Below are 23,765 nucleotides of genomic sequence, written 5' to 3'. Positions count from 1 at the left end.
TGCCGTGCACACAGTAGGAGCTCAACAAATGCATAGGAATGAATGGGGAATGGGTTGCCTGCAGCAGGGTGGGCTACCAATCATGTCACACGAGGTTCATCTAATTAGTATCTCCCCTGGGTACTTAGCATTGAGAGGGGGGTTGGGGAGGAAAATTGCCAAGACAAATTTTCTGGGTCATTTTTAGCTGAGTGAGTGGGGACTCCATCCAGAACAGACTGGTTGAGTCAGAAAAGAGCTTTCAGGTTAGACAATCTCCCCTCCCCCTGCACCTTTCACCCCAGTTTACAGTTGAAGAGACTGAGCCTCAAAGGGGATGAGGGGCTCAGAGCTGGGACAAATGAGACAGACTGAATGCCCTTGACCCTGGACTAGGCTGGCAGCAGCTCATGTGGATGGATTTGAGAGGCAGGCGGAAGATGTAGTATATTTCCTTCTGCCTTTCTTATACCTCTGGAATCCCCCCTGTTAGAGATTGATCCCTTGGGGCATTTGTGTCCCCCTAGGGAGGGTCACACCTTAAGCCATTATCCCCCTGAGACTTACCAGGTGCTTGGGGTAGATAGACACTGCAGTGGCATCCAGGTCAGCCCTGCCCCAAACAGCAGAGAGCATCTGAGAGGCTGCCCAGCAAATCAGCTGCCTCCACACTTGCAGCCCTTGGGTTTTCCCTGGTCACAGCCCTGTATCTGTCTGTCCTATCTCCCCAAAGCCAGCTCATCTCTTTTAACTACTTTGTATACACTCACTTCTTAAATCCTGACAACAGTCCTGGTCCTTCCCTCTGCTTTTTACAGATGAGAACACAGAGGCACACAGTTTAGGCACTTGCCCAAGGTCACAGCTGGTAAGTGGCAGAACCAGGATTTAATCCATGTCACCTAGGTCTAGAGTTAGGACTTTAACCACCACACCCATTGTCCCAAAGGGGCTGTAGGAGCCTCAAGGCAGGCTGGACTGTTTTTTTTTCCACTGCTGCATTCCCAACACTACTAGCACACACCCTGCACATAATAAGCCCTCAGGAAATGCACATTGAGTGAATAAATGAACACTTCCTCCAGGAGCCAACTTCGGTCAACTACAGTAACCACCCCCCCCCAACCCGTATCTGCAGTTTCAGTTGCCCGCGGTCAACCTCAGTTCAAAAATATGAAATGGGAAATTCCAGAAATCAACAACTCCTAAGTTTCAAATCATTTTCTACCTCATCCGGGCCATGAATTACTCCTTTATCCAGCATCTTCTGCCGTTAAGTCACTCAGTAGCCACCTTGGTTATCAGATGGACTGTCGAAGTATCTCAGAGCAGTGGTCAAGTAACCCTTGTATTACTTAGTAATGGCCCTAAAGTTCAAGAGTAGTGATGCTGGCAATTCAGATATTCTCTTATTGTGCCTCATTTATTTATTTAAAAAAATTCTTTTTAATGTTTTGGCCATACCATGCTGCATATGGAATCTTAGTTCCCTGACCAAGAATTGAACCCGTGTCCCTTGTATGGGAAGGCAGAGTCTTAATCACTAGACCCCTGGGGAAGTCCCCTGGGCCTCATTTATAAATTAAACTCTATCATAGGTATGTAGGTACAGTATAGGTAAAAACAGTATATATGGGATTCGGTTCTCCAGTATTCTTGCCTGGAGAATCCCACGGACAGAGGAGCCTGGTGGGCTACAGTCCACGGGGTCACAAAGAGTTGGACGTGACTGAAGCGACTTAGCACACAGCGCCATCCTTAGTTGGAGGCATCCACCGGGGGTCTGGACTGTGTCCCCCAAGGGGAAGGGGAGACTGCTATGTGTGTATCTGAAACCTAATGAGGCTGAACTCCTCTTGTTAAAGACCTATACAGAATTCCACCCTCCCTCCCCAAGCTAGAAGACTCCGGAGCTTTCCCAGGTCGGGTATTTCCGATAAAGGCTCTGATTGACAGCCCTCCAGAGCAGGAGGGTGCGGCTGTGTGTTGACTGGTCCATCCTTTGCGGTCACGCCCTCCGCCAAGGGCTGGAGTCTAGGCAGTCTTTTCGTGGCTGGGGCTTGGCATGCGGCCCAGATGCAGAGGACTGGAAGCTGATGCATCTCCCGCCAGCTCCTCCCTCCCCTCTGCATCCTGACTTCCTGGAATTGTAGACTGGGTACCTTTTCTCCCCACAGGCAACTCTCCCCCCACTCAGCACTTCCGGCCTTGCTTTCTCACAGCTCTGTCCGACAGCCTCCCTCCCGGGCGCTGCGATGGGACGTGTGTCATACCTGCGGTGGTGGAAAATGTCTCAGAGCCACCCAAGGGGATGTCCCGGGGCTGTCACAGGGGCCAGGCCCAGGCTATTGGTGCTGAGCTCAAGTTTAATCAACAACCCAACCACCCTCCCCACCCCCAGTGACGAAGGCCAGGAGACAGCAGGCTGCAAGGGTGGGAGTTCAGGTTTCTAGTCATTCCCCGAGTCAGATTCATTGAGTGGCCTGGCACAGGGCACCCTCCTCTCAGGACTGCTTGTCTGTATCTGTGATGCAGAACCTGGAATCTTGGTCATTCTTGTCAGGCTGGGTTGCTGAGAGATTGTATGAGATCTTTGAGTGCACACACTTTAAAGCAGTAAAAAGCTAGCCCGTGTGAGAGCTAAAGACTGCCTGGGTTCAGATCCTTGCTCTACTGTGTTCCAATTGTGTCCTTGAGCAAGTCATTAACTATGTGACTTAGTCTTCTCATCTGTAAAATGGGTAAGAATAGTCCTTTCCTTGTGGCAGTGTTGTAAAGATGAAGTGAGTTAGTAACACCATGCATTCAGAACAGAGTCTGATGCCTGCTAAGTGCTCAAAAAATGCCCCTTTGATGAGACCCTGAAGGATGAACGTTCCACTGTGGCCCTCACAGTTCCTTCTCCCTGCACCTGCCCCTCCCACACTGCCTGTTGATAAAATCCAAATTGCTAAATGGTAGCTGCTGATCTGTAAGACCAGTTTCTCTCTCTTTCAAGAACCACCCTCAAACAATTGTTTCCAATACAAGCTGAACTCCAGCTGAGCCCCTACTACAGCCCGGCGCAACATTCCGCCTTCCGTCCCTGAGTCAGAAACTCCTTCATTGTCTTCTCGTGCCTGGTATTTCCAAATAAAGGCTTGTGCTAGTGGGGCTCTAGCTGGTTTTCTCCCATAGCTGTTATTATCAGCCCTGTAACTCCAGAATCTAGCTCAGGATCTCTCTGGCCCATAGCATGAGAGATGGTTAAGAGAGGGAACTCAGGAGGGGCACAGTAGGAGGAAGTACACAATCCAACTTGGAATGAATCAGAGGGCCTTCTAGAAGTGGGGATACTTGAAGGTCCTGAGGGATGTGTAGGAGTCCAGGAGTGAATTGTTTGGGTGGTGGGTCTGCTTCAAACCCAGAGACCAGCATGTCCCAAAGCAAGTGAGTCAGTTGTGGTCCCTGTTCCCATCCCCACCCCGAGCCCCAGCCTCCCACTCTTGAAGTGAAATACATGTAATCCCAGCCACAAGCCACATTCCGTGTGACACCTGAAACTACAGACTATCAGGGCTAGGAGAGTACTTAGAAATCATCCATCTGACTATGTCATTCACAGACAGATGAATGAGCCATGAAACCAGATGGGACCTGCGAGGAGTCCCCAAGTCATTCATTATCACATCAATGCTTTCAGCTAGTGTCCTGAAAACAACAGGGAGTTGTTGGGGGTTTAGGTGGGGATGTGGCATGACCCAGATGTGCCCATGATAAGATCACCCTGGAAGGGCTCAGAGGTGGAAGAATGGGGGGGGGGGGGGGCAAGTGGAGAGGGACCAGTGGACCAGGAGGAGGCTGAACAGGAACCTGAGTGAGAAGTGATGTTTCCAGGTCACAAGGATGGGATGGTTTCGATCACAATCACAAGCATGGAATATAGGCTGCTTTTGTTTTTTCAACTGGTTACCAGGAAGCATCCAGTCCCATCATTTCATGGCAAATAGATGGAGAAAAAATGAAAACATGACAGACTTTATTTTCTTGGGCTCCAAAATCACTATGGATGGTGACTTGCAGCCATGAAATTAGAAGATGCTTACTCCTTGGAAGAAAAGGTATAACAAACATAGACAGCGTATTAAAAAGCAGAGACATCACTGCCAACAAAAGTCCATATAGTCAAAATTATGGTTTTTCCTGTGGTCATGTGTGGATGTGAGAGTTGGACCATAAAGAAGGCTGAGCATTGAAGAATCGATTCTTTCAAACTGGAGTGCTGGAGAAGACTCCTGAGAGTCCCTTGGACAGCAAGGAGATCAAACCAGTCAATCCTAAAGGAAATCAGTCCTGAGTATTCATTGGAAGGACTGATGCTGAAGCTGAAACTGAAACTCCAATACTTTGGCCACCTGATGTCAACTCATTGGAAAAGACATTGATGCTGGGAAAGATTGAGGGCAGGAGAAGGGGATGACAGAAGACGAGAGGGTTGGTTGGCATCACTGACTCAATGAACATGTGTTTGATCAAACTCCAGGAGATGGTGAAGGACAGGGAAGCCTGGAGTGCTGCAGTCCATGGGTTCACGAAGAGTCGGACATGACTAAGTGACTGAACAACAACAACAACCAGGAAGCTTAGAATGGAATTTTGCTTGTTTTTTCCCATTAATATAATTGTCCCTTATGCAGACTTGTATATGCAAAAGTGTCAAAATCTCTGGCACCAAATGCACTGAGTTTGAATCCTGGATCCACTAACAATCAGCTGCATTTCATAACCTCCATGAGCCTCGGTTTCCTAATCTGCAAAATGTGGAGCATGATACCTGCCTCACAAAGTTCTTTTCAGGTGATGAAATGCTGCTTGGAAAATGTCTGGCACTGTGTCTGGAACGTAAAATATTAGCTGCATTTCCACTTTTAAAGGTGCTTCTTGATCATTTTTTTAAAGTTATTAGGATGTCAATTGGAGAAGGAAATGGCAATCCACCACAGTACGCTTGCCTAGAAAATTCCATGGATGGAGGAGCCTGGTGGGCTATACTCCATGGGGTCGCAAAGAGCTGGACATGACTGAGGAACTTCACTCACTCACTCACTCAGGATGTCAATAAGTCGGAGGACAGGGGTAAGTGATTCATCCTAGCCATGAACTGTTTCCACAGTAATTTGCTTGATAACTGTGGACAGTGGAAGTTGCTTGGAGTGGGAATTGGTAGGTTGGGGGAGAGCAGAGATATTGGGGGATTGGGGAGGTGAAGAAATAAATATAGCTCAAGACATTGAAGACCTGAGGGGCTGGAAGGCCCTTCTCACCTCTCCTCTCTGTTTTTTTATTCCCCAGTCAGCCCTGGCTGCCTCCTACTTACTGCTCCGCACCTGACAGTTCTTTGAGACCCTAGGCTGCCTGGTCCCCAGCTGGTGCCTCTCGTCTCTCCTACGGTCTGACCCAAGCAAGCCTGTCTTTCCTTCATCTCTTCTGCCCCTGCCAGCTGCCCCCTCCTTACTCCGTCTCCCAAGACCCATACCCTACTGCACATTAAACATGTCACACTGTGGCTTCCAGCCCATCAGTCCATCTCTACTTGGTATAAGGTGACTCCCTACTCTGCTCACTGCCAGCTCAGGTCTCCTGTCAGACTGGATAGGGACAGCTGGGTTCCCTGGATGTGCCTGCTCATAAGCCCTTCTCAGCTTTCCTCTCTCCATCATCTCAGCCTCAGTTTTACCTGCCAAGAAAATTGGAGTCGGGAGCAATAACCTCTGTTGTGGAAGAAACCTGAGGGGTTATCTGGTCTAGAGCTACCACCAGGTGCCAGCTATAATCAATTGGGACCTGCCTACAGAATCTAAGACTGCATCCAAGCCCCAGAGAAAGGAGGGCTGTGGTCAGCTAGCAGTGTCTGCCAAGCACCAGTACTATTGATATGATTGATTAGCAGTGTCTGCCCTGAGTGCAGCTTAATGAATGCCAGACGATGCTACTCATGATATGGGTCAACTTTTCAAAATCAAGGATACTGAAAAAAATAAACTTATATTTTAAACATAAAATTATTGTTACATATAAATTTAAAATTATATATATGATTATACATGTTTGGTTATATATTTGATTAAACATATAATTTGAATATATATATATATGTATAATCAAGTGGGGCTTCCCTAGTGGCTCAGCTGGTACAGAATCTGCCTGCAATTCAGGAGATCTGGGTTAGATCGCTGGGCTGGAAGATCCCCTGGAGAAGGGGACAGCTGCCCACTCCAGTATTATGGCCTGGAGAATTCCATGGACTACAGTCCATGGGGTCGCAAAGAGTTGGACACAACTGAGCAATTTTCTCTTACATAATCAAGTGCAATATTTCCCCATAAGACCATGTCAAATGGTGCCTGGACACAGAATAAGATAAATCTGATTCCTTTTAGTGAAAAAGACATTCTATTTATAATCCTTCAGCATTTTCTCAAGAAAGAAGTCTCTGGTTTTCATATGCCTTCATCAGCTTCCCAATACTTGCTTATCTCCCCTTTAAAATAAGAGAGCAGGTTTTCAGCAGGTAATAAATTGAAACATTCTGTTTTACTGTATTTACTTTGTGCTATTACCTTTTATTTATAATCAATATTGGTTTTTCCATTTACAGAATCAACAAAGATTTTTCCTTAAATAAAAGTATTGAAACAAAAATTGAAGTGATTTAAAGAAAAATACTAAGTAAACAATAATGATACACACAGATCATTAAAATATGCAAACATATACACGTGTGTGAGATATATATATATATATATATATATATATATACCTCACACGATGATCAAGACCTTAGAAATGTAACCTCTAGTAGGATTTTGCAAAGTGGAAAATCACTCGCAGAGAGATTCCCTAGTTTGCCCCAGGACCCACAGCACAGCTGCAGGCACTGAGTTTGGGACTAGTGCTCTCCTCAGGACTGAGATGTCCAGAACACACAGCATTGTAAGACAGGAGGCAGGAAGAGAAACAGGCGGGTAATTAAGCTATTCGGTGGTGAGTATCCAAGATTCAGATGTCCTCAGGAAAGGGGGAGTTTATTTTGGACATAAAAGCAACAGGAATCCTGAGTGAAGGCAGCAATCCCCTGTGGAGCAGGCGCATCCGTACTAGGAGCCCAGACACCCTCTGCTAACTCCCCTTTCGGTCCCTCCTGTCCCTGTTCCACGTGGCACCTGCTCCCAGAGGCTCCCCTCCTGCTCTGTATTCAAAAGCCGACTGAGAGAAACCTGATTGGCCAGTTCAGGTCTGGCCTCCCTGATTGGTCAGAGCTTCTGTTCTCAGTCACCTCATAGGCTGCCGATGAAGTCATGGGTGGGCTTGTGTCAGGTGCCCAATCAGTTGAGAGCAGGGCCTATAAAAGCAGGCACTGGGCGCTTTCACACCTCGGCTCAGATTAGCGGGGACCCCTTGTGGTCCTCGCCTCTGGGAGAATTCTTGTCGTCGCAAGTGTGATAAGTGCCAGGCATTGAAGGACGAGAAGTGGACGGGTGGTGGGAGCACCGAGAAGGAAGGGGCTCGCCGTGTGTGGCGCAGCAGGACTGCCATGTGAGGGGATGAGCCTTTTGCTGGGGCGGGCATGCCGGAACCTAGTGGACATGGACTGCCTGCCTCTCCAAGGCTTGACCTCAGAGGTGTCAAAGTGCCAGGGGTGCCCCTGAGAGGTCGATGGTATCCCCCCTGAATGAAGGCAGCAAGGGCACAGGGAGACCAGGCATGGTGATGCCAGATAGTTCATTAATTCACGCAGGGACTCTGATAGGATGTAAAGTGCACTCTGTCAAGGGCAGGGAATGGAACTGCCATCAGGAGGCAGTGTGCCAGCCTTTGAGCTGCAGAAAAGACCCCTCCAGTGGAGGGTGGAGCAGGAGGGGCGCGAGGGAGGGCTCTTGCGACAGCATCAGGACCCACCACTTGGAGGGGTTTACTTTCCAGCGGCTTGCCATTGTGGAAAGATCCAGCCAGGGTCCACTTTGCTGGGCATTTGTGCACAGACTTGGGCCACAGCTGTAGGCAACCATTCCGAGGTCACCAGAGATCCCAAAGGGGACGTGACAGAGACACTTTGTCCTGCCACCCTGTGACCCTGAGAACCTGTCCCTCCAGCACTGAATCTCGAGTTTGGGCACATGAAAGGAGGCAGTGTTTCCCTGCAAGGGAAGCAGAACTGCCACCTGAAGGATAATGGGAGCTTGTCACCAAAAGATGAGGGAGGAGAGGGCCCCCCAGGAACAGGAAATCACAAGCACAAAGGTGTGGGGAAATGAGGGACTTCCAAGTGGCTTTGTAGGACTGTTGTTGTTCAGTCGGTTGGTTGTATCTGACTCCTTGAGACCCCATGGACTGCAGTACGCCAGGCTTCCCTGTCCTTCACTATCTCCAGGAGTTTTCTCAAACTCATGTCCATCAAGTCAGTGCTGCCATCCAACCATCTCATCCTCTGTCACCTCCTTCTCCTCTTGCCTTCAATCTTTCCCAGCATCAGGGTCTTTGAGTAGGACTGTTGGGAGGGTTCTAGATGGGAATGTCCCAACATGATGCTGGAGGACCCAATGGGTAGGCCAAGAAGTTGTACTGAGGGCAGTGGTGAGCCATGGCAGGATTTTAAACCAGGAGCAGCATGTGTATGCTCATTCGCTCTGTTGTGTCCAACTCTTTGCAATCCCATGGACTGTAGATCACCAGCTTCCTCAGTCCATGGGATTTTCCAAGCAAGAATACTGGAGTGGGTTGCCATTTCCTTCTCCAGGAATAGCTCCATTTATGTTTTGGAAAGATTCCACTGATTGTCCTGTGGTGGGTGGGTGGGAGGGGTGTGATCGAGGCAGGAAGCCCAGTGAGTAAGCCAGGGTGAAGAGGTAAAACCCACAGGACTTCATGACGAATGAGGGAGTGGGGGAGTCAAAGGACCCCACCCCCAAAGTTCTTGGCTTGGGGCGTAGGCGCAGGGAGCAGCAACTGAGGTTTGGAAATGAACAGCTGAGAGTGCAGGACTGGGTGAGGCCCTCTGGGCAGAGGTGTCCAGAGGCTGCTGGACACCCAGTGTCTCAGCAGGGGACAAGCTTCACGGACACAGAGTCCTCAAGCAGGCCTGGCGCAGCAGTGGACGGCCACCTGCCTCCCAGCTCCGGCTGTCTGTCTACACCAAGTAAGCTGGGTCCTGATCCTGGAGCTCTTGGAGGGACAGGTAGGCATCGGTGTTCAGGGTCAGGCAGGCAATGGGGGCCCTGACTTGGCCTTGCCAGGGAGGGCTGACCCAGGGGAAGCTGGTCCCCTCCCTTGGATGGGGGCCAGGCACCTTCTCTCTTGCTTCTCCCAGCTCATGCTCTGGGGGTGACTGCAGATCCACCAGGTCAGGGGTTTCCAGAGCAGGAGGCCCCAGGGACTGGGGGGTCCAGTCTCCAGGGACTCCCTCCTGTGGGCTGGCGGCCAGCCTCTCTTCACCAGCCCCAGTGCCCCGCTGGGCAGTGTTCGGGGGGCCTGGGCCACTGAGCAGACTTGGAGAGAAGAGCAGCAGGTCTTCCCCGGGGGGGAAGGTGCAGTAGGCATCGTCATCCCCTGGTGGAGTCGGCAGGGGTGGAAGGAGAACTCCCTCGGGGGCCCTGGGCCCACCCGCATCGAGCTCCTCGGTACAGGGGTCATAAGCGAAGTAGACCTGGCAGGCCTCGATCTCCAGGGCGTCCGGGAGGCGGAAGAAGAAGTAGCCTTGGTTGGTGAAGCAGCTGGTCACTGAGTGGCCGCTGGTCTCAGCTGAGGATGGCGAGCTCTTGTCCTGCTGAAGCAGGAGCAGCTGTGTGGCCTTGGCATCCCTGTCCAGCACCTCCAGTGGGGAGATCTCAGGGGTCAAACCACTGGGGCTGAAGGAGGACGAGGGGAAGGGTGAGGAGAGCCACTTCTGTGAAGAGAAAGGACAGTGGGAGGGTGAGGGGGGCGTCTCTTCTAAACTCAGCAATAACCCCTAACTCGTCCTTCTTTAGCAGTAGACTCAGGGCTGCTCCCTCTGGGATGCCCTCCCTGACTGCAAACACCCCCACCACCACCACACACACCACCCCCACCCCCGCCCCCCGCTGCCCTACCTTCCAAACACACACATGCACACACACACAAACTCTGCCCACTGGCTGGGGGAATGTTCCACATTAGTGGGTGTACCTGCTTCCCAGCCTCAGCACAGGTCTTTCTGACTTACTAGGGGCCCATGGGATGTGTTGGGTCAACACCTGACTGCTTATTGAGTGGCTAGTATTGAGAACCTAGTGCTGCTCCAGGTCCCGGGGACATAACGATGGGTGGAATCCTCAGACTGGTAGGGACCAGTGTGAGTGTGTGAACCAACCAATCAACCACTGCCGAAGCAGGAAGAGCCCTGAGAGTACGTCATGACCACGATACAGATTCCCAGAGAGAGCCTGTGTCCTGGCCCTGATCACACAGCCAGCAGGTAGAAAAGCTGGGCCTCAGGTTCCCCACTCACACTGCCATGGAACCATCTCCAGCGGGGAGCTAATGGTCCAGCCCCCTGCCTCCCACACCCTCCACCCACTGAGAGAGGCAAGCACCCATCAGAGACAAGCACTTCTCAGTTGCTCTGGAGTCTGGAGAGCCCTGGCAAGGAGCAGGGAGACCCAGTTCCAGCCCTGGCCCTGGCACTCACTAGCTGTGTGACCCTGGGCAGGTGATTGCACCTCTTGAGCCTCGGTTCTATAATAGTTAGCTGCCTCTTTCCTGACTGCCTCACTATGGCCCAGCAGAGAGATGTTAAAGAAGAAAATGAAGATGGAAACACTTGGCACAAGTTAAATGCAATGCCCAGCAGAGGCGTAGGGGACAGTACACCCCTGAGGACAGGGTGATGGGGCTTCAGGAGGGTGCACTTGAGAACCCCAACAGCCTTCTGTCCTGGGAATCCTCTGCAGCTGGACCGTGGTCCCCTGAGTGCAGGGACCAGGTATGACGGGTCCCCTCTGCACCCTTGTGCCCAGCATGGGGATCAAGAGGCCCAGTCGATATGTTGCAGGTGAATTAATGACTGGACCACTCGACAACATCTACCCCCTTCCCCAAACCAGGTGTTCGTGTTACAGGAGAAAAGGCCGAGAGAGAAGGACAGTGAGGGCCAACTAAGGATGGCAAAGGACAGAGGCGCGGGAGAGAGGGCAAGAGCCAGGCCAGGTGGGGCTCCAACACTCGAAGAGGCAGCAGAAGTCAGGGCCAGGCAGCAGTGCTGAGCAGCGGCCAGAAGGAAAGGGCAGGTCTGTGGCCTGCGCTGGTGTGCTGGGCCTCAGAGCTGTGTGGTCAGCCACTTCCAGGGCCTGGGCCTCCATCCACAATGCCTTGAAGTGGACGTGGGCGGGGGAGGGGGGATTGTGGTGCAACACAGGAAGAAATTCATCCTTATCACACACACTGGCACACGCACTCCTGGGTCCCACGGACAGGGCAGTGGGCCCTGGGGTCTTGGAGCTCGGGGTTCTGGGGCAGAGAGAGGAGCTGGCCTGTCACCCAGATGCAGAGGAGAGGGTGGGGTCCCTCTCGGCCATCTGTTGCCCCCAGTCACATCTGCATCCCCAGGGCCTTTTCGGGATACCCCCCACCACACATGGCAGGCCTGGGCTAGGCACTTCGACCTAGGGTTGATCTCATGGGAAGATGCAGCTCTCTAGAAAGGACCCCAGTCCTGCCTCAAAATGTCCCAAGCCCATAAACTCAGAAGGACCTCAAGCTGGAAGAGGTCTGAGGCTGCATCTGGTCCAGCTTCCCACTCGGTATCCCTTCTGCCATGGGACCAACACAGTCAGCCAAGGCTGACTTGAATACCTTTGTTGGTGGGGAGATCACTAATTTTCAGGCTAAAGGAAGAGTTTTAAGGAGATACATTCCCCACATAAGGAGCACTGCAGGCAAGATGTGCCCAGTCCTGAGAGTTTTCCAGAGACTTCCAGAAGAGGCCCTGATCAGCCCCGATAGAGAACGCCAAAGCCAGCTTGTGACAGGCCTGCTCCAGCATGGCTTCCCAGCCTCTGGGCATTTCTCTCGACCTCTGTCCACTCCCACCTCACCCCCTCCACCAACACCAATCTAGTGAGCCTAGAGTATGGGGTGGGGTGGTAGAAGCGGCCCACCATATCCCCCTCCCTCCCGGAAGCTTCCTTCCTGAAGCATGTGTGGGCTGAGGGAGACGACTGAATTCTGCATGGCATTCAGAGCATTCCGACATACAGGGGTGCACTTTTAAAATGAATCTGTTTTGTAACTAGAAATGCCTAGAGGTCTTGCTAGCATTTGTGATAAGTCATGGAGGCTGGCTGGGGGGATTTTTTGAGAGCAGGGAAAGCAGATCTGCACGAGAGCGGGGTGAGAACTTGAACCTGGTGAATCCTGTTCCAACAGCAGCCCAGTGCGGGTAATTCCAGTGAGGGTTTTGTGAGCATTAACTGTGCTGGGCTATGTCCTTGGGATCGTAAGCATACTAATATTATCTCACCTTACCCCACCACCCATTTTACAGGTGAGGAAACTTGAGACACAGAGAGGTTCTATAACTTGCCCCAGGCCACACAGCCAGGAAGTGGTGGAGCCAGAGTTAGAGCCTAGGTAAGCTGGCTCACTCAGATGGACACTGCCATTCAGCCTGAGAACACTGGTGCCAGAACTGGGGAGAGGGGTCCAGGGTGTCCCGGGTGGTGACAAGATTCTGCTTGCCAGTGCAGGAGATGCAAGAGACTTGGGTTTGATCCCTGGGTCAGGAAGATCCCCTGGAGGAGTCCATGGCCACCCACTCCAGTATTCTTGCCTGGAGAATCCCATGGATGGAGGAGCCAGGCCAGCTACAGTCCATGGGGTTGCAAAGAGTCCTACACGATTGTTCACACACACATACCTGCGAGGCAGCTGACTTTGCATTTCTTCACCCGAAGTGCAAAACCCGCTGTTCTCCGTCTCCTCCCCACCCTGTCCACACCCCAGCCCACCCTCTGGCCAGCCCATGTCAACTGCCCGCTCTGTCCTCCTCCTCCAGACTCCTACCTGGAAATCTCCTCCATGCTCAGAGCTCAGCTGGGAAAAAAACTCCGAGGGGTCTGGGATGTGACACTTCAGAACCTTCTTCAGCCTACAGAGGGGAGAGGAGGGAGGGAAGAAGGGTGAGAAGGGAAGGGGGCCCACAGAGTCCTGCCATCAGCCCCGCAGGTCTGAGTGCAGGGCACAGAGCCTCACCACACACGTTCATTTATTTTGTTGATGTTGATTGCATGCCCAGTAAAGGAGAGTATTGTGCTGGGCACTGGGAACACAAGAAGAATCAACAGAGGAGGTCCCTGCTCTTAAGGAGCTGACGTTCTAATGGGGAGCCAGTTAATGAACCAAGTATGCAAGTATACCATTTGTTCTGTGGAGAGAGAGCAGAAGGACGTGGGGGTGGGAGACCATAAAGAAGACCAGAGCAGAGTGAACCAAGAGGCCAGACTGTGGGCCTCCTCATCAAGGCTGCCATAGACAGTGGTTCAAGTTGTGCACTGCCCAAGGGCGCCTGGGTTTTTTGTTTTTTTTTTTTAAGGGGAAGGACCGGTGGTGACGAGAAGCTGAATCCCAGCCCATGCACTGCTTGCCAAGCTGAGTGCCCCAGTGTCTGTGTGCATTCACTTCAAGATGTACTCCTCAAGACCCCAGGAGACCTGGCTGCTGCCCAGAAGTCCAGGCTCAGGTCCCAAACTTCCTTCTGGTCTCTGACCACACCCACTTTCCTATACTCTCTGTTCCTGGAATGCTTCTCCCTTGTTCCCACCCAAGGTCTTTGCACAAGCTTTTCCTCTGCTTGGAATGGACAAGCTCCTGACCCTTCCCTGCCTGATTTGCTCCTCCTCCAGATTTCAATGCCATCATCGCCTCCTCAGGGATGCTTCCCCTGATCACTTCTTAGCTGAGGCTCCCCTTCCTATTGTCTACTTCTAGTACATCTAGCACCTTCCTTCACCACCCTAATCTCATGTCATTATAAACCTGCATGATAAATATCTGCCATCCCCCACGGGACGGTGAGTCCCTGAAAATGCGACGACATGCCTGTGGCTGTGCTTACGTTCCCAGCGCTCAGCACCATACCTGGTTCTAAGCTGGCAAATGAAGGAAAGAACAAATGAATGGTCAGACCCATAACGACACCTCAGCCCCCAACACAAAGCAGCTGGCTCATATACATGTACATACTCAAGTCCTGAGCCTAATGCTCCAGGTAGGGCTCCCATGGGGTTCTGCCTGCTCCTCTCCTCTCGGGCTGGTCCCTTGGGCCTCCCTTTTTTGGGGAAAAGGCCAGATGTTAGGCAGGGAGGGCCCTTGGGATGGCAGAGGGGGCACTGGACTGTCATAACATGGGGCTCAGCCCAGAAGCTGACCTGGCCATGGGAGATGTCAGACCGAGACGTGGAAGCCGGGGAGGGGGCATTCTTCTTACCATAGCCTGATGCACCGGAAGGTGCCCAGAAAGTAAACCAAGAGGACAAGACCAGCGAAACTGCCAACGCCCAAGACGATGTGGCCCAACCAAGGGAGAGGTGGGATCGTCTTCCTGGTTTCTGCCCAGAGAGTAGAAAGAGGAGAAGGGGAGGGGTTAAAGAAGTGTGTCCCACCCCCAGTCACTCCAGCATCCCCCACCCATAATGTGGCGCTGAGGGATGACCCAAGGCCTTTATAAGGTCCCAGGTGATCCAGCAGACCTGCTGTGTGCTCAGCCGACATGGGGCATTGTATGACTTCATCACAGCAGCCCTGCCGTGGTACCGTGGTACCTACTTCACAGATGAAGAAATAGGCTAACAGGTGAAAACAGCCCACCCCAGACCTTGGCAGAAACCAAAAGCTTGAGGTTAAAGGGTGGAGAAAGAGGAAAGAGCCTCACTGGCCTCCCCACTAACTCACAAGGCCTCTGAGAAGTCCCACCCTGTCACCGAATCCCTGTTCCCATCTGCAAAACTTGCCCACATTTCTCACCCTGCAGGTCACATCCAGTGAGCTAAAGATGGTTGAAGGGTGCTGTGAATATACCCCAAAGCTGCCCCACCAGTCCCTCCCCATTACCCAGGCTGCATCCCCACCTCAGCTCCCCATCAGTACCTGCAGGGACCGTCCTGAAGGCCAGGGGCTGGCTCCAGTGGCTCCAAACCTCATGCCTGCCTAGCTGGGGCTTGGCCCGCACCTGAAGCTCATATTCCATGCCTGGAGCGAGATTCTCCAGGGAGATCCATTGCTGGTTCTGCCTGAGGGTCAGCAGTGGGGTGCCCTGGGGCAGAGATAGGGCTGTCAGACCAGAGGGGCCTGCACTGCCCCCTCACTTCCTGTGGCAGGGCTGGCTGAGCATATGAGCAGAGCAGTGCCTTCCTTTATCCCCTCTAGCCATGCACCCTGCACTGGCCCCCTCTCTTACAGAAAGGCTCCCCAACTAACCACTTTGCAGGAGCCCTAAGAATCAGGGTCTTCCTCAACCCCTCCTCCTCACTCAACTCCAGTTTCCAAAGCCATCTGTCAATCAGCTGGTTCCGCCTCCAGAACCTATTCTGGACCCTTCTCTCTTCCCTCCACTCCTTCCTCCTGCAGGTCTGAGCTCCCACGACCTCTGAGCCCCATCCAAGGTCTCCCTCCTTCCCTGCGCCCCATACCCCTGTGCTCTATGGCAGTCTCTTCTACACTCAGCCAGAAAGAGGGGCTTCCCATAGACCTCTCCCCGCTCGGCGTCACCCTTTTTGCTTTTTTTCCAGCACACCAGACACACAGGCCGTGTTTTGGCTTTGCAATGGTTTTTTCCTCTGCCTGGAAGATCCTCCCCAGATCCTCAAATAATCAGCTCCTACTTGAACCCAGATCTCAGAAAGGCCTGGTCACTTGAGTCTGAAGGTGCCTGGCCTAGCCCTTCTCAACTGTGTTATCACAGTGAAATTTCATGAGAGTATGTAAAAACATTGCAGAGTCTGCTCCTCTCCCCCATGTGAGTTTCCTCAGAGGCAGCTTGTCCGACTCTCCCTCCATTCTCTCCCCAGCATCCAGCACATAGTAGGTACTCAGGGAATGTTTGTTGAATGAATGAGCGAATAAAGGAATGGGTAAGTGAATGAATAAGTGATCAACCTCCATGCACTTGGACCACACTGGATTTGAAGAGGGAATGGTGGCTGCCCAGGGTCTCTGAAATCTTCAGAGGGGGTGTCTGCTGCCTCTTAGCTTTGTAAATCTTGCCTAGAAACTGCCATCGGCAGGACCCCTGGGGTGTCAGGGGACATCAGAGGGAGGGTGTGGGGGGGCAGTTCCAAGGAGCAGCAGGGGTTGATTAGGGGCTTCTGTGGCTTTGCTGAGATGAAGGATGGACAGGGTGACAAGGACAGGGAGGAATTAGGGCAGGTGGGACGGAGCCAGGTATACTCACCTCCCAGCTGTGGCCCGCAGACCTAGTCCGGGCCTCGAACTGCACCTCTGTTTGGATGTAGTGGGATACCTGGGAGACGGTCCAGGTTATGTTGCACCTATGGGTCTCTACGTGGACGACTTGGAGTGAGTGGGGTGGAACCAGACGAACTGGAGACAGGAGAGAGACAAAGGCAGAGAGAACAGACTTGGGGGATGCCACATGCTGATGCTGAGATGAGAAAGCCGAGTCGGGCCGAGCTCCCACCTCCACCTTGTACCTGCTGTTCCTCCCTCCCGATGTTCTCTTCTCCCAGGGATCTCCCAGGTTCCTGCTCAAATATCACCCATTTAGAGAAGCTTACCCCGACCATCCACCACTCTCTGTCCCCCTTGCTTGCTTCATTTTTCTACCTAGTACTTATCATCATCTGACATATTAAATATCTGATTCTTTATTCGTTTTCTGTCTCCCCCACTAGACTGAGCTCTCTGACGGCAAGGACTTGATCTCTGGAGTATCCTTGGTGCCTGGAACGTTACCCGGCCGTATGTGGTGGGCAATTGATTAGATATCTGCAGAATGAAAGAATCAAGGCAGCCTTTCTCAACACTCATATTTGATCAGAGATTTACCTGGATCCTCTCATTTATTTTATTTAATTCTACTTCAGCAATCTTGGATGATTATAAGTTTGTATTATTCTGAAGTTCAATTGATCTAAATTTTTATACTTCTGAGATTCTGTAGAACTCCACAAATCATAATAAGCAAATGTTTGTTGAGATATTTCTGTGTCTTGGCTCATAGGCTCCTAAGCAACCACGTTGTTGTGGCTGTTGATTAGTCGCTAAGTCGTGTCTAACTCTTTGCGACCCCATGGACTGTAGCCCACCAGGTCCTCTGTCAGTGGAATGTCCCAGGCAAGAAGACTTGGAATTGCCATTTCCTTTTCCAGGGGATCGTCCCAATCCAGGAATCTAACCCACGTCCACTGCATTGCAGGTGGATTCTTTACCACTGAGCCACCACAGAAGCCCTACAGCAACCACAGGCAACAGGTAACTGGTTTTCCCCACTTTACCGATAAGGAAACTGAGGCTCAGACATGTTAAATGACCTGCCATTCAGATTACAGTCACTTCCAGATCATCCCTTATGCTGAGTATTCAGAACAGAGATGTAAGAATGGCAGAAGCTCTGCCCTCAGGGAAACTCACAGCCCAATGAGGAAGACAGACCCATTATCAGGCAGCAAAGACCCAGGACATAAACACCCTGAAAGAGGAGGTACCAAGGGCTCCAGGAGTCTGGGAAGGCCTCCTGGAGGAGGTGACTCCTCACTGAACTTGATGGGTAAGTGGCAATTTTTGGGGTGAGAAGAGCCTTCCAAGCAGGCTGAGGCTGCTTGGTGTGCAAGTGTTTAGAGGCATGGAAAGGCAAGCTGAGCCTGGAGAGCTGGCCCTTGGTGTGGCAGGAATAGAAGCCACAAGAGGAGGCATTCTGGAGAAGGAAGCCAGGCCCAATGGCCTTGAACACCAGGGTGGGTGTCCGGGATTTCATCCCAAGTTCAGCGGGCAGTGAGTTGCTCAGATGGGGATGTGGAAGTTGATGGGGAGAGAGTAGAGACTAGAGAGGGAGACAGGGAGGAATGTGGCTGCCCACCCCATGCCAGCTCCACCCTGGAGTCCGCACTCACTGTAATCAAAGGGCTTGATATCCTGGGTCATCATCTTCCTCCACTTCCCGCCTTCAGAGCACATCACTGTCAGTTTCATGACATCCACTATGGTCAGTTTCTGAGACTGAAAGGGAAAGAGACTGGGGATAAAACTTCCAGTAGCTGGTGTGGGGATGGAGAGGCTGCTGAGATGTGGATGGCAGGAGAAAACATGGCTCCAATAAGCTGGACTTCCTCCCTGACATCCTCCATCTAAGGCACGGCTCAGCAAACTTTATGAAAAGGGTCAGATAGTTAATATTTTTGATGCTGCAGATCATATGATCTCTGTCACAACTATTCAATGTTGCCATTGTGGTTGTCCTGCGAAAGCAGCCATAAAAAAACAAGAGAGCAAATGGGTGTGGCTGTGTGCCAATAAAACTTAACTTATAAAAGCAGACAGTAGGCAGGAGCAGAGCTGAGCAGCCGACATCTCAATAACCTCGGATCCCTCCACCCGTGGGTCAGTCATCTGCTCTCGTGGAGGCTGCCTTCTTCCTCCTGCCTCCCCAGCCCAGGAAGCCCACTCTGCCGCAGCCCCTGACCACTGGGTGTGCTGGCGCCTCCACCAGAAAGATGCTCCTCTGCACCCACCAGCCCTGCTGGCCTCCCCCTCAGCTCTGGCTACTCACTTCTGGAGATGGTCCTAGGACCAGATTGCATGCCCAGGATCCCGGCTTCACTGGTTGCAGCTCACAGGTGTGTTTCCACTGTTTTGTAGGAAAAAGCTCCTCTCTTTGAAGAAAAAGAGGGGCCCCCTCAGAGCTGGCCTCAGGAGGTCCCCATGCAGCATTACTGATCTGAGCCCGGGCTTTATACCAAGCCCACCTGCCCTGCATCCCTTTGTGAGCATCTCTCCCTCCCAGTCAGAAACAAATCCGTTCAGGGCACATGGCCCTTCCCACCCAAAGCCTTCCAAATTCTCCCCATAGGGCTGAGGGTGTGGACGATCCTTGGTGGGCCCTCCAGAGACCCTTAGAATCACCACCCACCTGGGAGCCAAGGTCAGAGCCGCCCTGCTGGCTGCTACCAGCAGGATGTTTGGATCAGTGCCCCTTCACGGATTCCTTCCCAGCTGGTGGGTCTCCCCAGTCCCCTGTCCCCACAGCTGTCCTAGGCATCTCACAAAATCCCAGGTTACTCAAAAACTTTGGGGAACCCCATTCGGTCCTCCTTGCCTCTAACATTGAGTCCATCCTCGGCGTATCAGGCGAGCAGCCCAGTGTCCCCAAACTATCTAGTCTGGCTCATGCCCAGGCCTGCCACTGCAGCCCGGATCGCTACTGCTACTCAGGTTCCAGGAGTCTAAATATCTGACCCCCAGTTCTTCTGTAGTCTTGTGAAACCAGCAGTCTGTGGGTCTTTTTAGGCCAAAATTCTCAAAGTGCAGAATTCTTGGAGTCTCAGAGCTGTTAGTAGGATTTCAAGAGTCTAAAAGTCAGGATGATAAGATCTCCATGCCCTGCAGTTCTGTACATTTGGCCATCAACCCCACACGTACCTCTTAGGCTGATGGCTGTGCAAGTAGCAGGTGGTGGCCTGCAGGCCCCCCTCATGGCTCCAGATGCAGGAGACGTTGGCTCTCGAATTATAGAAGCATGTGATGTTGGAAGCAAATGCCGTGAAAATGTGCCTTGTGGGGCTGGATGTAGGGCACCCATGGCCTTCAAGGGTTCGCCCGCCACTCCTGTCCCCATCAGGTGAGGAGATGCTCAATCCTGGTGTGCAGAGTAAGGGTTAGTGGGTCCATTTCAGAGAAGACAAAATTAAATCCCACAGCCTGCAAACATTCCCAGACTGGTCGAGGCAGTGCAAGGACAAGAAGACATTGTCTTCCTGGGATTTGGAGAGGCCTGTGGGTACAGTGTAGACAGGGTGGTCAAGGGAGAAGGTAGATACCTGGTCTCTGGTCCCATTGGCCCCCTCCCTCAGCTCCTGCCCCCGCTGATGGAGCTTCTACCAAGAATCAGGGGTCTCAGAACAAGTTCTAGAAGGGCCTCGGCCTCCCTCCTGAAGAAAGCCCAGCTCTCCAGATGCCAGGGTCCTCACCGTTCACTGATGTAGATGCCTGAGGGATGACCAGGGGCAAGAGGAGGACGAGGAGGGACAGGCAGCAGGACAGAGCCGGAGCCGCCATCACATCCACGGGTGGGGGCTGGGGAAGGGAGCCCTGGATGGAGGAAGAAGGGGAGAGAGCGTGAGTGAGCACCCAGCCACCTCCTCCCCTACCCAAGAGACAGGTTGGGCTCTGTGCTCCCGAGGTGCACCCATCGGCTCCCCGCCATGCCAGTCTCAGGGATTTTGCACCTGCGGTTCCCTCTGCCCCACACATGCTCTTTCCTTTCCTTACAAGATTCAGGGACCCATGTTGTCATTGCTGAAAGGACTCTCTAGCATGTCCAACCTTGTTCAAAAGTTGGGGAAAATAAGGCCAAGAGAGAGGAAAGACCTATTTACATCCAGGTAGAGAGGCCAGCACAGAGCTGGAATTAGAACCCACCTCCTCTCTACCCAGTTGCCCCCTTAACCACATCAAAACCATTTGTCAAGAGGTTCCTCTATGCTAGGTTCTATTTTAAATCTTTAACCATGGCGATCAGGGTATCTACTGGAGATACACTCATTATTCCCATTTTCAGATGAGAAACTGAGGTGGAGAGGTGAAGCAAATTACCCAAGGTCACACAGCTCATAAGAGGCAGCTGTGGAATCAGAGCCAAGGAACACTGCCTGGAGCCCAGTAAACTGTGCTGATCACCTCGTAAGGATACCTCATAGCAATTCTAGAGGAGGCGAGTGGGGTGGGGGATGGGGACGAAGCCCTCACACTGTGCCAGGGTTTTGCTGCACCAGCTCATCTAATCTACCAGCAGCAGGGGCTGGGAGTATATACTGTCTCCTTACTCAGATGAGGAGACCAAGGTTCTAAGCCATGAGCTCACCCAAGATCACATCGCAGAAGAAGCAGAGCTGGATTTCCACCCCAGGACTGCACCCTGAGGCCCATTCCCTCCCATCATTCTGCCCCACCCAGATTCTGTCCCAGAGGTAGGGCCCACAGCTTCCCCTCCCTGAGGAGTCAGACTCTGGCAGGGGCAGCCAGCACCTGACCTGGTTGTGGAGAAGGGCCCAAAGAGGTACCTGGGGGCACCTCCTTGACTAGCCTACTGTCTCCCCAGGGCCATGCTCCCAGGATGGGGCTGTTTGCCTCTTTCTTTGGATCCTCCAACCCACGATAGCACGGAGCCCAGGGCTGGGACCCCAGAGGCCGGGGAGCCCAGGAAAGCAGCTCCAGCAAGCCCCTGGTGCCCTCTCTTTGTGGATCATGGCCCTGGGGGCCCCCCGAATGGAGTTGCCTGGGGCCAGACCCCCACCTGCAGGGTCACCCTAGGCCCAGGACAGGATCTGGCACAGAGCCTCCGTATGAGAGGAGAACGGTAGAGGCAAAGCTGTGCAAGATCACAGGAAGGTCAGGGCCAAACCGCAGCCCCAGCCTAAGTGAGTCGGGCAGGAGAAGAAGCATCACCTAGAATGAGTTCCCACCACCCATAGCCAAAAGCATGCGGCGGAACCCCGAGAGGGCAAAGAGCAAGGAGGATGGGGTGAGGAGGGCTCCCAACTGTCTCTGAGGCTGCCCACTCCTGCAGAGGAGGAGACAGTCTCGGGTCAGTTAAGAAACCTGCTCAAGTTGGCAGAGGAATGATGAGGCCCAGCCTCAGGGAGGGCAAGTGGGATCTCGGAGTCCCCAGCTGGCTCCATCCTGAAATCTCACACACATCCACGCATCTTTGCCCTGCCCTTCATAACTGCACAGCCGAGCACACTCATGGACTCATTAGGTCCCCACCTTGCCCTGGGAATGTGTGTTGTTATCCCCATTTGATAGGTGTCAAGACTGTCAGAGCTGCCCAAGGAACTGGCCTCTAACGCAGGTTATCTGATGTCAAGTTAGAAGAGGATAATGATGATGATGGTGGTGGTGATGATGGAGTTGATGGTGATGGTGACGGTGGTCGTGATGATAGTGGTCATGATGACTAATGCTCAGCCCTCACTCTGCCCAGCACTGTCTTTAGCACTTTCAGATATTACCTCATTCAAAGCTCACAGAAGCCCTGTGAGTAGATACTGTTATGACTCCTTTTCTCAGATGAGGAAACTAAGTCCCTTGTAAGCCTCTTGGGCTGGAGTTGGGATTTGAACCCAGTCAGTATAGCCTGAGGCTCTGCCAGGGCTAATATCATGGGATGTGGGGTAACCAGGGGCTGGGGGAGGGTTTGAAGCAGGGGCTCGGTAGTCTGAGTCACATCCCACCTTTCCTCTGACCTTGATGGGCTCCATCTCCCCTTGGCCTCTCCAGCCAACCCCTCATCTCCCACTCTAAGACTCCCTCTTGCTGTTTAAGTCTGGGAGCATCTCCCCAGCTGGGTGTGGGATGCTGGCTTTAGGGGAAGAAAGGGGACCCTTGGGGGTGGCTCCACCCCTTAGGTTCCCCAAACACAGTTCAGGGTGGGAGGCCTCGGCCCCCAGGAGTGGAGGGAGACCCTGACTTTGGGGGCACCTGGAGACCCTCCTGACCTGCTGGGTCACACATACAAGTAAGGGACAACAGATATGAACTCAAGCTCAGGAGTCCGGCCTCCAGCCCAGGGCTCCCAGAAATCTCCCAGAACACCCACTTCATAACCAGGTCTCAGAGGGGTCCCTCTCCTTTTCCCTCACCCCACAGCCTCCTGAGGTGCCCTTTATACAGGGGCACCTTCCAGTACAGGCCACATCTCTCCCACCCATACCCCACACCCTCTCTGGGCACCCAGCACATCTGAGTCTCAGCCAGCCTTCCCCTTCCCAGGTCTCGAACCTCCTTCTCCACTCCTCTCGGTTGGGGGACCCAGCACAGGGCCTGGGAAAGCCCCTCATCCCAGAGTAGCTCCCGGCCTCCCACAGTGAGAGTTGGGAGGGAGGGAAAGACTAGAACCTGAAGCCAGAGCCATGGGAACAGGGCCTGCCCCATCCCTGGGGGGCTCTAAGTTAAGCTTCGGGGCAAGGGCTGAGAGATGGCAGATCAGGCAGAAACTTTTGGTGGGTCTGAGTCAGAGTTGAAAGAAATCCCCGTGTCCTTCACCTCCAGCCCCCTGGCTGGTGGCAGGGGCCAGGAGGGAGGCTTGGGCTGCCTGGGGATCAGGCCAAGCTGGGCCAGGGCAGGGTGGGTTTTACCTGTCTGGGACATGGAGCTGCGATGCGCTCTCTCTGCTTCTCTCCGCTGCTGGGACCGCAGCCATCTCCCCAGGGCCGGGCTCTGGCTCCCGCGGCCCAGGTAGTAGAAGGCTGCTGGGGCCAAGCAGGCAGAGACTAAAACCCCAGGGCCAGCCCACTTCCTGTGCAGAGGATGGAGAGGGTAAGGCCTGGGGGTGGGAAGGCGGGGGAGATCTGACTGGTTAGAAAGCCTGAAACTCCTGCAGCACCAGGGGCCAGATAAAGATCTCCCTCCTCCGCTGGGGGCGGCCGGGGTATGGGGGGGTCGGTGGGGGCCACTGTGGGTGTTGCGGCAGCAGGCGTGCGTGTACGCCGTCGCACACATGCCGTCTCTCACTCTTAAATAGGTGCTGCGCTGCACCCAAGAGCCCATGGGGACAAGGCCCC

The 23,765-nt window shown here is 52.9% G+C and overlaps 2 protein-coding genes and 1 long non-coding RNA gene across 4 annotated transcripts in view; 1 reads left to right on the top strand and 2 right to left on the bottom strand.

The window, feature by feature from the left end:
• The window catches only part of TMPRSS6 (transmembrane serine protease 6), a 53,981-nt gene extending 53,393 nt beyond the window's left edge, over nucleotides 1-588 (bottom strand). The window contains exon 1 of the mRNA XM_061124150.1: nucleotides 547-588. Within this exon, the coding sequence (XP_060980133.1) occupies nucleotides 547-581 (35 nt within the window). The 5' untranslated portion in view covers nucleotides 582-588. The remainder of the gene's footprint in view (nucleotides 1-546) is intronic.
• An 8,473-nt stretch (nucleotides 589-9,061) lies between these two features.
• LOC133043898 (uncharacterized) lies at nucleotides 9,062-17,336 on the top strand. The gene is made up of 3 exons (XR_009689781.1): nucleotides 9,062-9,193; nucleotides 13,565-13,711; nucleotides 16,881-17,336. It is a non-coding gene; the product is annotated as an uncharacterized LOC133043898 (long non-coding RNA).
• Nucleotides 9,146-23,514, bottom strand: IL2RB (interleukin 2 receptor subunit beta). 2 transcript variants are annotated; one of them, XM_061125290.1, is made up of 10 exons: nucleotides 23,340-23,514; nucleotides 20,172-20,292; nucleotides 19,624-19,840; nucleotides 18,755-18,887; nucleotides 18,099-18,204; nucleotides 16,421-16,569; nucleotides 15,118-15,283; nucleotides 14,459-14,579; nucleotides 13,036-13,120; nucleotides 9,146-9,901 (listed from the first exon to the last, which is right to left on the bottom strand). In XM_061125290.1, the coding sequence occupies exons 2-10, from the start codon at nucleotides 20,257-20,259 to the stop codon at nucleotides 9,146-9,148; spliced, it is 1,821 nt and encodes a 606-aa protein (XP_060981273.1). In that variant the 5' UTR covers nucleotides 20,260-20,292; nucleotides 23,340-23,514. The 2 variants fall into 2 exon arrangements, with proteins under 2 accessions (XP_060981273.1, XP_060981274.1); XM_061125291.1 differs by having other exon boundaries at nucleotides 18,755-18,857; nucleotides 23,340-23,511.
• Nucleotides 23,515-23,765: the final 251 nt, after the last annotated feature.

This window comes from Dama dama, chromosome 22 (assembly GCF_033118175.1).
Source record: "Dama dama isolate Ldn47 chromosome 22, ASM3311817v1, whole genome shotgun sequence".
NCBI lineage: Eukaryota > Metazoa > Chordata > Mammalia > Artiodactyla > Cervidae > Dama > Dama dama.
The sequence above is the reverse complement of the archived record's forward strand: the minus strand, read 5'-3'. Positions and strand labels throughout refer to the sequence as shown.